General features: G+C 40.5%; 1 protein-coding gene across 1 annotated transcript in view; it reads left to right on the plus strand.

The window, feature by feature from the left end:
• The window catches only part of LOC117431182 (protein sidekick-1-like), a 368,061-nt gene that overhangs the window by 292,242 nt on the left and 58,394 nt on the right, over window positions 1–17,425 (plus strand). Inside the window, exons 15-18 of the mRNA XM_034051879.3 lie at window positions 1,685–1,832; window positions 6,226–6,366; window positions 10,551–10,732; window positions 16,201–16,316. Coding sequence (XP_033907770.3) covers window positions 1,685–1,832; window positions 6,226–6,366; window positions 10,551–10,732; window positions 16,201–16,316 — 587 coding nt within the window. The remainder of the gene's footprint in view (window positions 1–1,684; window positions 1,833–6,225; window positions 6,367–10,550; window positions 10,733–16,200; window positions 16,317–17,425) is intronic.

The following is a 17,425-nucleotide window of genomic DNA, read 5'->3' on the forward strand; positions in this document are numbered from 1 at the left end:
GGGGCTGAAGCACCTGCCTCAACTTACTGTGTGTATTGTTGTAAAAAGGTATGTAAAGTATGAAATATGGTGACACGTGTTGATTGGATGCCAAGGACTTGCTGCTCCTTTTAGTCAGTGGGAATGAATTACATTTTATAAATAGCAGATTAGTCTGGCCCATGACCGCTGGGAACAGAGCTCAGAGTTTATTGATAGTGTCGGCCAGCAGAAAGCACACAAGCCTCTTTTCAATTGACCTGAATGCCAGGCCAGGCTCCGGGTTTGATTTTCTTCTCACCTGTGTGGCTGTGTCAGGGTATCACTACTTTATTAAGTCCTTTGCTGACCCATCAGGTTCAGTCAGCAGGTTTATCTTCTTGACAAGGCGGTGGTCAGAATTGTTTAGCTAGAAACGACCGTCCCCCAACCCCCCAACCCACACGCACACCTCCCCTATTGATCCCTCTTTTCTTTTTCATAAACCTACGAAAATAGAGGATAAATCTCAATCTTGCGTTGCAGTCAGATCACTTACTGTGCATTGAGAGAAAGAGAATGAATAAAGTATTCTACAGATGCAGCATATAAACACAGCCAAGCCCCAAGGTGACAGCGAGATTAATAGACTATGGAGCTGAATCCGACTGCGTCCTACATTAAGCTGCTTATAAGCAGAACTTAAAGCATCTTTCCTTCTGTTTAAATCTGACAAGTACCAGTACAGGTATTTTACCTCGGAGCAGCTCGACTGCTACCAAGCGGACACAGGGAAAAGTTATCTTTAACCCTTTCTGCAATTACATCCTGCATATTCTTTTAAACTTAGCTCTTGTATACAGGTAGGCATGTAGCAGCTGTATTGTACCCTTAAACTAACATTTCTCTGTTGCATGACAGTGGCTGTAGTGATGCTATCATTTTATTTTATACATGCTTTAGATTTAATTGTCTGCAAAACCTGAGTAATGTTTATCCACCGATTTTCTAATTTACAAACAGGGTAACCACTCTAATTTTGTTATTATTATTATTATTATTATTATTATTATTATTATTATTATTATTATTATTATTATTATTAATTAATTTATTAATTTATTAATTTATTTATTTATTTATTTGTATTATTTTTTTCCAATTTATCACACACACATGTTGATTTGAAAGTAGTGCAATGCAAAAAAGACCACACTTCTGTATGTCTATGGGACTGAAGCACTCGCACACACTGACCGAAAAGCTAACCAGTGGCTGGTTATTGTTATCGATCAGTGAATAATGAGCCACCAGCTCAAAACTGCACCGCTGGATATGTACTGTAGTGACACAGACCTGAGGGGTCGCTTTTGAAGCTAATAATTTAATGTCAAGGGCTTTTGAGTTCCTAACATTTTATTACTGAAACTGTCACTATTCAAATATATTTTTCAATAGAAATGCTCTGTATTTGGAGGCATATGTCCAACATTTAAGCCATAGTCATACCCACTCACAGTAACACTAATCAGATCTCTGAGCCCTTATAAAATACAGCAAGATACATTATACAGCAGCTTTACATAGTAATAATGCATGCTTTTAATTATGTATTTACTATGTATTACAATTATTTACCATACTAATAAAGTACACTTTTTCTCGCTTTCTCGTTTCATCTAATTCTTTTTCTCTTGTTTTCTTTTTTTTAATATTCTTGTTTCAGACTCCCCGTGGAAGGTGAATTTGCCCAAAGTGCAGGCTGATACCTCAGGGGCAGTTGTGACAGGTTTAACCCCAGCCCGTACCTACCAGTTCCGGGTCTGTGCTGTCAACCAGGTGGGAAAGGGGCAGTACAGCACAGAGACCAATAGGTATGTATGCAGTACTTGTTTATGTTGCGTATCATGTATCAGCTGGTGATGTCAAGTCATTCAGTTCTTGCGATTGTCTCGCCAGGCAGAGACAAGCTAAATATTGGTAACATACATAGAAAGCATTTTGTACTTGCCTTCCCAACATACCTGTACGTGTATTTAGTTTTAGTAAAGTACCTCATGTACAGTTACGATAATCCTTATCAATGTAGTCAAATAGATTTGTGTTGCAGGTGATTGACAAGTTTATGTGTGCATTGTCTGTTATCCACTGTACTGTGTGTGTGTGCGTGTGCGTGAGTGTCTCTCTGCCTGCCTGTCTGTGTGTGTGTCCATTTGTGTGAGTGTGTCTCTGCCTGTGTGTGTGTCTGTCTGTGTGTGTGTGTGTGTGCGTATGTGAGTGTGTTTCTGCCTGTCTGAGTGTGTGTGTGAATGTGTCTCTGGCTGTGTGTGTGTGTGTGTGTGTGTGAATGTGTCTCTGGCTGTGTGTGTGTATGTGAATGTGTTTTTGCCTGTGTGAGTGTGAGTGATGGATGGTGCTGTAAGGTCAGGCAGCACCTGATAATATAAGTCACTCCTCTCGGACCAGCAGAGTGTTGCTGGATCCTAATGGGGTCAAAGCTTTCTCTCACGCTTCACTAAAAGTTTGCTAACCCAGTAAATCTACCGACACTATGTTTCCCTATCATGTTTATACCAAAATGTGTTACTGAACCTTATTTTGTTCTTTATAGAATATGGTCAAATTAATCCAAGGGTCAACGATGAGGGTTTATGCTATGTGCTGTAAACAGAAAAAAAGTATGCTGTGTCCTACACTAATTGGTTTTGCAGTGTTAAGCTTTTAATTTCTAAAGCTTGTTTTGGCAGTTATTAACAGTGCTGTCATCTCCTGTTCCAAAAGCACGTGGCATTCATTTTCTCAAAATGAGCCATTTATATTCATTCAATTGATTAAACCTTGCTTCTAAACTTTACGTTAGTTGTCAAACTTTTCAAATGAGCCCAGACATGCAATTATGAAGATGATGCAGCGCTTACAGATAGCAGAATTTTGCCTCTACCTTTGTAAACAAAATAAGAAGAGTATTAATTAGTGAACCGATATGTATATTTATAGCATCTACATTACTGTGGCTAATAACATCTTTCTGAAAGCAGAAGCAAACTGTCCCTAAGGCATTTCTTGCGTCTTTTCTGATCTTAATTTACTTCTACATTTATAAAGGAAGATCTGTTCAGGTTGACAATATCATGTGAATCCTCATCAGGGGCTGCAGTATAAACTGTTTAGTCATATTATTGTACGACTGAGGATATATTAGCTTGGGTTGGGCTGGTTGTGTGCTGTTTGTGCATAATAAATGGCTGTTTAATTGGCTGAAATAACACTGAGCATGCAATGCTTTAGCACTGGCTCCTTTTTCTTTTTGAGGTTCCTGCTGTGAAACTTTCTTTACCAAAACCCCCGCCCATCAGTGAGAACCCTTTGCAGTTGCTAGGTTACAGTTAATCATAGCCGTTTTCTAAAAAATAAACCAAATTAAATAAACGTACAGATATACAATACTTTGTTCCGTCATTGCTTGCATACTCAACATTACTGTATTATCGTACCTGATAGCATGGAATCGGCTCTCTTATACATAAGGAATACTATTAGACAGTATACAATGGTCTTTTAGGTTACTCAGCAGCCAGTGGTGCAGTTGAAGCCAGGAGGCAGATGGATATACAGTATATTAAAAATGTGGCCGTTATTTCAAACATTTATTGATGAACAAGAGATATTTTTGCTTTTTAAAATGGATGTTTGCAAGTAATTGTGTTCCATGTGGAAAACAATGACTAAATCGGTTTCTATCGCAACTAATTTGTGCCGCAAAGTATAACCTGCCCCCTTTTTTATATTTATTTTTTATGTCTTGAAAGGTGAAAAGCTTAAATGTAAAGAAAGAAAGAAAGAAAGAAAGAAAGAAAGAAAGAAAGAAAGAAAGAAAGAAAGAAGGAACATTTTGCTTGACTACTGTAGAAAATGTTTACTTTAGGGATATGGGTGATAGATAAAACAAAATCAGAACAAAATGAAAAGCAGCTGTCTATAAAAGCAACCTTGAAGTGCTTCTTTATTGAAACACATAATTGCAATCCATTATAATTTTTAGCAACCAATTTCTGCCTGATTAGGAACTTTTGCCTCATCATGCCTTAATTTTCAGTCATTAAAAAGTAATTAAGTACCTCAATGAACAACAGGAAAGACATTTGTTTTGCTCTCCAACACAAAGGATTTGTTTTCCGTTCATGAATATGTTCTTTGTAGATCATTTGAAGGTAAAAGCTGCTTTCCATAAAGCTGCTGCTTCTTCTTCTATAACTGAAAAGAATACTAGTTCAATTAAAAATAGGAATACATCTAGACTGCAAGGTTATATACTGTTACTTTAAATGCTATTAAAATGAAAAAAAAAACACAGTTTGAGAAGTCTGGCAATCTAAAAAAAGAGGCTAGCCAAATTGTCGTTGATCAGAAAGGAAAGAGGTTTCTTACACTGTTCACATCACATCCAAGCCAACAGAGACTGAACGTGTTAGAGACGGGTCACAGCACGTAGCCTTTTCTGCAGCAGGGGTGTCCTTAAGAGAAATCACAACCTGAGAAACAGACAACATCTTTAATAAAGGACACATGCTGCATCAGTCATTGCCTCAAGCTAAAAACTTTACTTCAGAAACAAACACCAGCACCATTTCTTACCCCACTTGCTCTTTCAAGCTGTATAGCAGGTAAATAAAGCTGTAGTGTATTGTAATAATTAGATGCTATAAATAATGATTATAGGGGAGTGTCACAAAGACGGCCGGAGTGGGTGGCGTCAGACCAGATGCAGGAAATAAAACAACAGAGAGGCGTGGTTTGGTGGAGCTGAGCGAATGGTTTCGCTCAGCATTTAATAAACAGAACAGAAAATAAAAGGTTTTAAACACAAAAACAAAACAGGACACGGCACTATACGCCAAAATAAAAAGACAAACAAAACGAACTATACCGACAAAACACGGTGAGCAGATTTTACTACTTATCACTTTTGCTATTACTACCTCCGTCTCCTATCCCGTTCTCCACTCACCGAACACACAACAACCCCGAGTGAACGAAATGTGCATCTATATATACTGTTGTGCTGGGATTCAATTACTAATTAATTATTCACTTGAATCCCACGTGAATTAATTCTGTGCAACCCAGTGCTCACATATTACATTTAACCAGCACGTGAAGTGATTTGTGCCCTCCTCGTGCCTAAATATAATTATACAATTTAAATACTCGTGCTGCACACAACCATTTATATCCCGTGTACCAATGACTATACACCAACATTAACACACGCACGCAACATTTTTATATCAACTGACTTATTCACTCCCACAAGTGAATAGTGTTAGGTCTTTAGTTTGGTTTCTGCTTTGGGGAATTGGGAATGGTAAACAGATCAGGCACATCCATAATCAAATTTGAGGCTGTGGTAATTTACACTGTAATACGAAAGTAATGCTCCGTATTATTATTATTATTTATTTCTTAGCAGGCGCCCTTATCCAGGGCAACTTACAATTGTTACAAGATATCACATTATTTTTACATACAATTACCATTTATACAGTTGGGTTTTTACTGGAGCAATCTAGGTAAAGTACCTTGCTCAAGGGTACAGCAGCAGTGTCCCCTACCTGGGATTGAACCCACGACCCTCCGGTCAAGAGTCCAGAGCCCTAACCACTACTCCACACTGCTGTATTAATTAAGTAAAGCACTCCCAGCAAGGAATAATGAATGAGCACAGATTTAAGAAGACACGTATTGTCCCCTTTGACACTGTGATACATTTTTGTCTTAAAGGAAATTAATGTACATTAGGGTTCCTTGTTAGTAGACGGATTGCTGTGACATGTCCACAGAATATACAGATGTGATTGCCCGTCTCTGTGTTTCTGCCTTCGTTGTCAGTCTGCTTTTGATGATTCCTGCTTCAATAATGTGAAATACAGCACTGTACGAGCATTAGAAAGCTATAATTTGCTATGTACTGTTAAGTTAAGGCTGGGCAATCCTGTTCAGCCTTTTACAATGCTAAATTGATCAATGATGTGTACAGTAAATGGGATGTAGTGATGACACATACAGTACGGTAAAATAGAGAAACCAATACTCTTTTTTATGTTCTCTCCTGTTTGTGGACCAGTTACCACTGGATAGCCTTGGATAGACCAGTTGAGCAGCCTATTGATGTAACAACCCTTGTACAGTATTACAGGTGCACTAACCTTGACAATAGTTTGAATAATGTCATTATACTGTAGCTGACTATTTTATGGTACCTTTTAGGCTGATGCTGCCGGAAGAACCTCCAAGTGCCCCACCAAAGAACATTGTTGCGAGTGGGCGTACCAACCAGTCCATAATGGTCCAGTGGCAGCCTCCTCCAGAACCAGAACTCAATGGGGTACTCAGAGGATACGTGCTTAGGTAAGTAATACTAACTGTACATGGAATATCAGTTTTTGATTCTGCAAGATAAAAATGAACCCAAAACAATCTACAGTTTGATACAACAGATGACCTCTGTTAAATGCTCAGATTCTCTGCCTTTTCAGCCAAAAGCTACATCTTTGAAATGCTTGAGTGGGGGGGGGGGGGGGGGGGGGGGGGGGTTGACAGATGCAGGATGAATAATCGTCAGTCCAAATAATAATACAGTGGAAGCATTTTTTGGTCAACAGTTTCAGTGTTTATAGTAGCAGGCTACATCACTCTTAAAAGAAAAAGAAAAAAGACTGCAAAAAAGGCCTAATATACAGTACAATATGCTAGTAAAACAAAACCACAGCACATACCTTGTGTTTTAATGTCCTTGGGTGAAAAAGTCCTTTATTGTTTTTTGTGTCAGTGAGGACATTCTCTTTGATGCAGCATTTTGCTGCAAATTTCGCAGTAGCAAAAGAGTTCCGTTAGAAGAGTCTGGCTGGGATTCTGCCTACAATAAACACTTTCCCAGTGTTTCCTCTGACTCTCCATGAGTTGGGATTGGAGTATGATGTCAAACGGTCTCTTCATCACTGGAGTCATCGTTGTTCTCTACGGCTGGCTGCGTAACAGAATTCACTTCTTCAGTTAAATAAGTGCCATCTAAATAGTCATCAGACCTTATCTATTCATCAACTTCAGTCACATCAACATCATTTCTGATGAACTGCTGTCTGGAGTGGGCTCTGATCCATTCAAATGTGGCACAAGAATTTGCGTCTGCAGAAGGTTTTCAAAGCCTGTAGACCTCCTGGTCCAACGGCTGAATTTTATTGGTTGTGTTCAGGGGAAAAAACAAGCAGTGAATCTTCCCACCCCGTGATTGAAGCTCCTTGGGATGTCCTGGGCAGTTATGTAACAGTAGCACAGCTTTCTTGTCCAGTTTAAGTGAGTTTGTATGAACTCGTACTGCACACACAAAATCATTTTGAAACCAGTCCTTAAACAGTTCTTTATATTCATCCACATACTTTTTTGGGCTGCATATCTCTCCGGCAGGTTTTGCATGTTCACTTGTTTAAAACATCTAGGTGATTTGGATTTGCCTATCAACATCAGAGGCAGTTGATGTGTTCCAGCAGCATTGGCACACGCCAGCAAAGTAACATGCTCCTTGCACTTGTTTTGCTCGGCAAAGCTCTCCAGTACAGTCCCGTTTTATCTGCATTGTACACTTGCTCCAAAGTTAGACCGTGTTTTTCTATAACTTTAAGTTATTCACAGAAAGAATCAGTTCCCGACGTGTCAGCAGACATTTGGTACTTTCAATGTCTAGCTCCCTAGTACCGGTGATGTTTTAAAACGCTTTAGCCGGCCTGTGCTTCCAGTAAAATTCTCAAAATTGGGTTAGTTTCCATGCAACTTTTCATAAAAAAATAAACCTTGCTTGTTCACCAAGAATTACAGCAGACAGTGGAGTGCCACGGGATCGTTCTTGCACAAACCTGGACCATATTGCATTATCCAAAGGTTTGTCATCTGCCGTTCGCAGTGATTTTCATTTCATTGCAATCACCGAATCTATATTTTGCAGAAATGCTTGAAGCTTTTCACTAATTTTTGTAATGACAGAAACTGTGCTTTTATCAATTCCAAAATCGACTGCAATCTTGCTTTGACTGTCACCATGATTAATTTGTTCAAAAATTGTCATTTTTTCTTTCAGTGTTAGCTGAATTCTCTTTCGTTTCGATGCAGCCATTGTAATTAAACCTCATTTTTATGATATACTGTATATTAAAATACTGCATGTTTACTGGTACTGAACTAAAGTAGCTTTACTTTGTGCAGTTAGTACAGGTTTTGCGCATGTACACTATATTTCCCAGGTAATCTCTGCTGTATCTAATCTCTGATTGGCTGAAGCTACGTGTAGGGCCTACAGTACAGTACTACAAAATCTCAGGGAACACCAACGTTGTTCAGATTTTTGATCAGTCCGGATTATTAATGTTCGGATTTGCAAAGCTTTACTGTTCTTGCATGATAAGTCATGAATGTATTTATTTTTTATTTTTATTTTTTTATAATAATTATAAAAATGTTATTCAAATACTAAAGATCTGGGTAGTATATTCTGACAACAAATATGTTTTGCTTTCCAGCGGTTGTCTTCATAATAAAATGAGGATAAAGACAGTGATACTGTTTGTCCTTTTTCTGTTTCGTAGCCTGACAGAAATCTCTACAGAACTAGCAGCTGTTTCCATGTTTAAGAATGAATTAAATACAAAGAAGTGGGTGTTTCCCATCCCAGAGCTCCCATCTAATTTGAAGCCATGTCCACTACAGGACAGTCATTTAAAAACACCCTGCTTTTCTCGATAGCAGGAATCAGTGTCAGCTGGAGTGGCTCACTGCTCTGGGCTATGTAAATATTGTTAGAGGATTCAGATCCACATTGCTTGAGAACAAAAGCCTTAGTTCAAAGCTTGCCGTGGGCTAGAAATAGTGAAGTCACCCCAGATTCACAAAGCTACTAAAGCACAAAACATCTTCCAGTGTGCCTGTCTCCTCTAATCTGTGTCCATGCTCTTTGATGGCCCTGAAACTGAGACACTTTGAATCTTCAGAGGACACATTTGTAAGAGAATATTTCATTAAACAGCCTCAGATAGCAGTGATTGTTTGCAAAAAGAAAAGAAATCTGATAGATGTTGTAGAGGATGTCGGGGCATGACAGACCTGCACCATGCCTGCAGACACTGCAGCTATACAGAGCTAGTTACCACCTCAGGTGTTGGCTGTATGTGTGTATATATACATATGTGTGTATATATTAGGCAGCCTTTAGGTCATTCTAATTCCAGGCACATAATTTTAGGCATTTTAATATTCATAAAAGGGGAATAATACTAACACTGCCGTATGAATGCACCGTGATTTGGAGTTGGGGGGCGATCTGAGTTTCCTTGCAAAGCTCTAACTTGGTTTTTTGTGTGTATTTTCGAAACCTAATAATAAAGAAATTCACCTCTTCAGTCCTGTCCTCTGCTGCGCAGGGACTCCCAGCTGTGTCATATTGTAGTGAGTACCCTTATAAGTATGAAATGCAACCCTTACCGAATGGGTATTTACCCAAGGTATACCAAGATATTCTGCTTAAAACTTGTTATTCTGTGACCCGAGGGACCTTACAATACTTCCTGAAAGTTTCATTGAGGCATATTGATGTTTGGGCAAATTACAAGACATATTTGTTTTCACCTGAGTGATTGGAATGACCTAATACACGTTTATTCTCAGGGTCTTTATAAGCAATAATGGAAACTACTCCTGATTTTATTTTCTCAAAATAAATATTTAGAAATAAAATAATAGTTCATTCATTCCATTATTATCAGTAATAAGGAAAAAAAAATGTACCTACCTGACAAATTTAGTTCATGAAATAGTATCTGCTTATATCCTTGTTTATATCCTCGTTTCTTGATATTGATAAATGTTGTAAAAACATATATATTAAAACACGTGAGACAGAGTAATGTTCTAATATAACTATAAGTCAAATACATCAGATTTACAATGTTTTCACATATTTTAAACAAGTTCTTGTGTCATGTTTTGTTTCTCTGTGCTGTTGAAAATGTGTCCGCCCTTTAAAAATGCCTGTCTCAGTGACGTCACATGAAAAAACAAACAAGCAGGCAGTGAAATTCAATTCCTGCCTTATCCAATGATATGCATTAACAAGCTGTACTGCAAATGATGGTGGCACAGCAATGCAAAGAAACAAAGTGGGTTTTTATCGTGTTCACGGGCCCAGAATGACACCTCAGTATGATCGAGTTTATCCAATCACGAGTTGTTTGTTGTGTTGCTTTGAAATGCGTAACCGAATTTTGGGAGTTGTTTGCGGACCGCCTGGAGTTTACTCACGGACCACAGGTTGGGAAGCACTGCTTTAGAGGACCAGGGTGGGTGACTGCTTTAAAGCAATCAGTACAAGGGAACTATCCCTCTGAATTGAACAGTGCCACAAACACGTTTTCTATGAAACAGTGACTGTACAGATGATGCTTTGAGCCTTGTAAATCTTAAATTATATGCATTGAAGTGGATTGCAATTCAGAGGTATTTGTTGCTGTATGAAGATGCAGTTTATAATTAGTAACTCTTAATTGTAGGTATCGGCTTGCTGGCCTTCCCGGTGAGTACCAGCTGAAGAATATCACCAGCCCTGAGATTAACTACTGCCTGGTGAGGGACCTCATTATCTGGACGCAGTATGAAATCCAGGTGGCTGCTTACACTGGAGCCGGGCTAGGAGTGTTCAGCCTACCTGTGACAGAATACACACTTCAGGGAGGTTAGTGATTGAAATCTCTTGATATTTTGGATGGAGAATTGGGGCATTGTATTAGATTGCTTTTGCTTTTCTAAATCAAGTAAAAAACATTAAACCAAGATAATTTAACTGGGGTATACAATCTAAACCCGTAGCATTAAAACAATGAGCATGTGTTGTCCATCAGATTCCAATACCATAGGAGCACATAGCAGTGTTACCAGTTCTAGGTTTTGCTACAAGCTTGATTGGCCACAAGTAGCAAGCTCAGGTGTGTCTTATTAAACTCATAGTAAAACCAGGACTGGATCTAACTACTAGTCTTATTTCCATTTCTGTAATATTTTCTTCAAGCTGAATTGATTAGAATAACTGTACTCAAAATCTTCATATATCTCTCTATTTCTGATTCTATATTTTTTACATAGTAGACCAAACTCTACATTTTTACAGACATCATAGAACTGTGCCCTCAGCTACTGTAGAATGCTGGCTTGTTGGGTTTTGTACCTGTATAATTCAAAGCAATAACCTTGCCGTACTCACTGCACCAACAGTTGTCGTTCTTAAAACTACAGCTTCGGACTGGTGGTCTCAACCCAGCAACAGTTCCCATGAATCTGCATTTTCAAATGTAATAAACTATTCAGCTGTAAGAGGAAAGCTATAAAAAAAAACTATTCAGAGGTTTTGCAGGGTGGTTAAAATTATTATTTTTAAGAACAGTTTATTAACTCAGGGTCAACTGTGAATTGAGACCATTAATTTATCTCATTTGTTTTATGTGAAACTGTATAAATGATGCAGTTGAAGATGCTTACTATAACCAAGGCAATCGTCATTTCAGAATCACTACAAGACAAGACGCATAACCAACTCTGCCTGATAAGACTGGATTGATTTATTTTAATTGACCTAGAAGGGGGAAAAGTTGTTTCCGGCATGGTGACATCCAATATCTGAATCTAGATGAATCTATAGTAGTACCAGTATTGGCATTTGCCATCTCAGGAGCACAATATTGGAGGGAAAAATACAGAAGAAATGTCCTAACCAGTAAATAATATTTTGCTGTGAAACTCCAATCAATTACATTTAAATACATATTTTTTCTTCTATTCAAACCAACAAAAACTACTTTGTGCAACATTACATTGATTAAAAAAGTACACATTTATATTAACAGACTTCTTTCTTTCAGGCCATGACAGAAACCTGTGCCTGGTATTTTGTTCAAAGCTATTCACAGCCGACTTTCTAGTTTGCATTCAATAATTCCGCCTATTGCTTTGCCTTGAGATTACAGCTTTTGAAATTAGGTTTTTGTGTTGTGGATTATGCCCTGTAAATCCACTACACAGGCAATCTTTCTGCCTTTGCGCACAGACAACATTTCAACCCACTGAAAACATATTGAAGTTCTTAGTGTCAAGTGCCAAATCCAATAAATGTGGCTAAGCCTTCATCTGTACTGTAGAGTGGCCAGACCCCTGGCCCTCTGATGCTCGGAGCAACTGGACTGGCAGCGGAAGAGTCGCTCCTTCCCAGGAATCCAGCAACATAAGTCAGCTGACTTTGTGCTGACTTTTATATCCTCGTTAAATCCTCATTCCTTTAAACTCGACTAGAATGTGCCTGAGCACGATTGAATTATTGACAAGCAATCGAGCTCAGGCACAGCTGCATAAATAGAGGCAGGAGAGAGGGTTGAGGAGAAAGTTTTAGAGAAAGAGTGAGAGGTCAAGAAGCACAAGGTAAACAAAACAACTGCTATACGGCTGGCTGTGTTCTAGCCGATATTTGTATTATTTACTGTGTTTGTTATTGTTTGTTTTGGCCAACGTTTGTTTTGTTTGTTTTTGTACACGTCTTTTTTTTTTTTTTTTTGCTTTATTTTGGTTTATTTAATAAAAAAAAGAGCGTAGTGGCGACTCACCCTGGAGTTCTGGTGTGCGTGCCTGTTATCTTCCTGGTCTGTGACGTCACCCACCCAGCCATCCTGCCACAAGGGGAAACAAGGCAGTTGATTTTTGACAATGAGCCTACTGCCTCTCCCATATACCGCCCAGTTCACCCAGATTTTCTTTTTGAAATCCAGTCAAACTGGCACGCTAGGCCCCAGCAGCTTCAAAGACAGGCACAGCTGGCTGCGGCTGCTGCCAGAGGTGATGTTCGGAACTGGCCAAGGAATTTTCTGCCACAGGCCCAGGGCCCCTTCTCATGGAGCCATCTGGACTATTGGCGACAGTACACCACAGACATCTGGGTGCTTACTACTGTACAGACCGGCTATTCGCTGCAGTTCAATCACGGTCCCCTCCCATTACGGACCCACAGGACGCCGCTGTGGTGTCTCAGGAGGTAGCAGCTCTGCTGCAAAAACTGGCTATATGCATGATAGACCCCCTCCATTTGGAGGAAGGGTTCTACTCTAGGTACTACCTAGTGCCCATGTGGGATGGTGACCTTAGACTGATTCTCAACCTCAGACAGGCCAACCTGTATCTGAGCCGAAGGAGGTTAAAAATGTTGACAATACAACAGCTGTTGCAGTCAATCAAGCTAGGCGACTGGTTCACCACCTGTGTGCTGGAAGTACCGCAGGTACTTCCAGCACACAAGAAGTACCTGCGGTTCGTCTTTTAGGGAACAGCGTACAAGTTCTGTGTCTTGCCATTTGTCCTCTCCCTAGCTCCCTGTGCCTTCTCGAAGTGCATGGAAGCTATCTTGGCCCCATTGAGACACAAAAGCAACACAGTACTCAATTGTCTGGACAACTGCCTAAATTGTGCCCAGTCTCCAGCACAGGCAGACACCTGTTTGGAGCTTTTTCAGCTCGACAGAGCGCTCACGGTAGTAATGTTCTAGAAATCCTCCAAGCTCGATGGCAGCAGCTTCCCCAGGCCCTTACGTTGGGTCTCCTGCGCATGCTCCTGGTTCAACAGTAGGGTTTTGTCACCACTGGGCTGGGGCGTTGTGTGGAATGGCCAGGGTGTGCAAGATGTGTGGAACCCACCAGAGTCTCCACATCAATAGTTTAGAGCTGCAGGCAGTTTACTTGGCCTTGCAGAATTTTTGCAGGAGGTTCGAGGGAGACATGTGCTTGTCCGTACACACAACATAACAGTGGTGACTTACATCAACCACCAGGTCAGCCTCAGGTCGCCCAGACTCCATCGTGTGGCCAGCAAGCTTTTGCCCTGGGCTCACAAGAACCTCCTTTCAATGCAGGCAGTACATCTGCCCAGGGTGACAAACTGGGCGGTGGACCTTCTCTCAAGGGGAGTCCCCAGCGCCACAGAGTGGAGGCTTCATTTGGGAGAGGTTCGGGAGAGCAGAGATAGATCTATTTGCCTCCCAGGAATCAGCTCACTGTCCCCTCTGGTTCTCCATAATAGGAGACAGGGACCCAATGGCAATAGATGCCTTGGCACACCAGTGGCCGAGGCAGCTATTATACGCCTTCCCACCACTCGCCCTTTTCCTGCTGTGTCTGGGGAAAATCAGACAGGACCGGGCTGAGGTGCTCTTAAGGGCCCTTTACTGGCCAAAGAGACCTTGATGCAGCTCCTGAGCGGCCAGCTTGGAGACTGCTCAAGCGCCGCAACCTGCTCAGTCAGGCACAGGGGACCTTATGGCATCCCGAACCATCAAGCCTGCAGCTCTGGGTCTAGCCCCTGAACAGCTGCATTTGAGCCGTCTGGGGGTAATAGGGTCATTGACGCCCTGCAGAATTCCAGAGCACCGTCCACGTGTTCCCAGTATGGGTACAAGTGTGGTGCTTTCCAGACGTGGTGTCTGCCTCATGGGTTTGACACCAACGACCTGTCCCATGGCAGTTATATGCAATCTTTTTGACGAGGGGAAATTCCCCTCCATGTTAAAGGTCTATCTGGCAGCCATTTTGGCTTGCCATGTCAAAAGTGACTCAGCCTTCCCAGGAGCTCACTTCCTTGCGGGACAATTTTTCAAAGGGGCTCAGAGGCTTCGGCCGCTTATGATGGATATTGTTCCTCACTGGAGGCTAAACATGATGCTTAATGCACTCATGAAGCCTCAACTTGAGCCCCTGCATTCAGCTGAAATTTGTATTGCTCAAAGCAGCTTTCTTGCTTGCTATCACCTCCTCAAAGCTACTTGTTACTGGGGTTCTGTAAGGTAAAGCACAGGGCAGCCTCTTGGCTTAGCCTTGTAGCATTCCAGTCGTTCTGTAATCTTGCCCTTGTGACGGCTTTGGTACACTCACCCATACGTTAATGGTTACATTTCATACATTTCGTTCCCTGAAATAGAAATATAATCATTAACCTTCAAGGTTGCTGTGTCCATGATTGCAGCAGGCTTGAAGGACAAATTATGCTGAGATCTGTGAGCGCAGTCCTTTTGTGCCCTCGGGGGCAGGCCATGACTGTGTCACACTCGCTGAGCAGCTTTGGTATACAATATTCAGGTTTCGGGTCTTTAGGGGGTAAATAACCATACGGTAATGGTTACATATCTATTTCTGGTAACCAGGGTTATGATAATAACCTCATGTATCAATGCTGTCGCGTGACACCTTGCTGACGTTTATTCTACTCTTTGACTGTAACCTAACGTTCTGCAGCTTCCATCACATGCCATCAATGTTACTTCGGAAACCTTTCTTATCGGTCCGCTTGACGTTTGAGGGGTTAACATCACCCTAGTAAAAGATGCTCCCAGTCACCCCTTAGCTCATCTGCCAGTGCTTTACCGTAAGAACGAATATGCACTCTGCATTTCAATACAGTACGTTAAAAAAAAAAAAAAAAACTTTTCCTGCTTTTTCTCTGTCAATCTGTGGTTAGTGATTAGAGCTGAGAAACGAGAGCCAGGAGACTGGTTTCAGAGTCCATCTCTGCAGTCTCGTTACTCTTTGACTCTGGGACTCACAATTACACAGCTGTCAATCAAGGCAGCACTCTGATTGTAAAGGAGATGTGACATGTTAATTAAGCTGTCCTGAATAATTAACGTGTGAATCGCTCAGTTGTTTTGATGCATCAAGTCTAATCCAAAAAGCTTTTAAAAAAATGAACGGTGCACAAGCTTTACTAACCCTCCTGGTCTAATTACCTTCACACACATTGCTTGATATAAGGTTCAACTATTCCAGTTATATGACTGAGATATCAACATGTTGCTTTAATTAGCAGCCACAACAACTGCCCCTCAATTCACTGATGTTCCAAGAAAGGAAAGGTGTGTGTGTGTGTGTGTGTGGACTGACAGTTTGATGGGAGTTTGGGGTTCAGTTTTATCCTAAATGTGACCTTTGCAGCAATATTGAAGCAGTAATCTACACGTATCATAACATGGAGCTACAATTTTGAAATTAGTTTTACGAACAGAGGAAGCTTTTAGCCTTTGCTAGCTGTACCGTATGTAATTGTGAAGATTAATTGAGTTAGTGTGCTTTCAAGATTATTAATATATATATTTTTTCTCTTTCCACGGTCACTTTTTAGTGCCAACAGCTCCACCGCAAAACGTCGAGACCAAGGCCCTGACCTCCACCACAGTCGAGTTCTCCTGGAATCCTCCTCCCCAGCAATTCATTAACGGTATCAATCAAGGTTACAAAGTAAGCTCATCTTTCCCTTTAATAACATCTTATTATAATATCTGACATTCTTATTAATAAAATGCCTTCGTAAACAGAAATACTTTTACCAGTTTAATAGATGCATTTCCAGGACACTGAATTACCATTTTGGTTTGTTCTATATGAAGCTTTTTTGCAGGATTGATATGATGCTATTTTACTACCCACATTTCGCAGGATGCATTGAATGAGAATAGAAGTCTATTTAGAACGTGAATTGACGTAATTGCCGCCAGCACCAAATGTAATACCTCTTGATGCAATAAGACAACGCAGAAATAATCTTCACGATGTAGGCAAGACCATCTGTCGGACATCCTCTACTGTGAGATGGTGTTCCCCCGTAACTCGCTGCTGGACCGTTTGCGTCCGTAGAGAGTTCCTGTAGTGTACAAGCTTCTATAGAGTTCTCGCATTCAGATACAGCGCTGACCTGTCCTACACTGCTAAGCTTTTGAAATGATCTGTCAAGAAGTTCTGCTTCAGGTCATTGAAGCGGAACTGTCTCGGGAACATCCGAATTAAAACAGATGGTGACACAGCATCGACTGTGTCTGCTTGACATGCTTATGGTAACCTTGGAAACTCTGACACATGAAGTATTGGGTCCTGCAAGGCTAAATTGAAGTTTCAATACACTTGTGACATTTGGCATTATTTGTATTTAATTTCTGTTTCCATTTAAGTACGGGCAGCAGTGTGGAGTAGTGGTTAGGGCTTTGGACTCTTGACCGGAGGGTCGTGGGTTCAATCCCTGATAGGGGACACTGCTGCTGTACCCTTGAGCAAGGTACTTTACCTAGATTGCTCCAGTAAAAACCCAACTGTATAAATGGGTAATTGTATGTAAAAAATAATGTGATATCTTGTAACAATTGTAAGTCACCCTGGATAAGGGTGTCTGCTAAGAAATAAATAATAAGAAGTATCAGTGAATTATTTATAAATCAAGTAAATCGGATTTTAATTTTATTATTGTATAAATGCAAGCTGATGCAGCTTTTACAAATACATATTCAGGTTAATAGGTTCAGTTATCTAATAGCCCAGCACTGAGAAATACTGAGAAATGTCATGTTTACATTTGC

Source organism: Acipenser ruthenus, chromosome 22, assembly GCF_902713425.1.
Source record: "Acipenser ruthenus chromosome 22, fAciRut3.2 maternal haplotype, whole genome shotgun sequence".
In the NCBI taxonomy this organism is placed as follows: Eukaryota; Metazoa; Chordata; class Actinopteri; order Acipenseriformes; family Acipenseridae; genus Acipenser; species Acipenser ruthenus.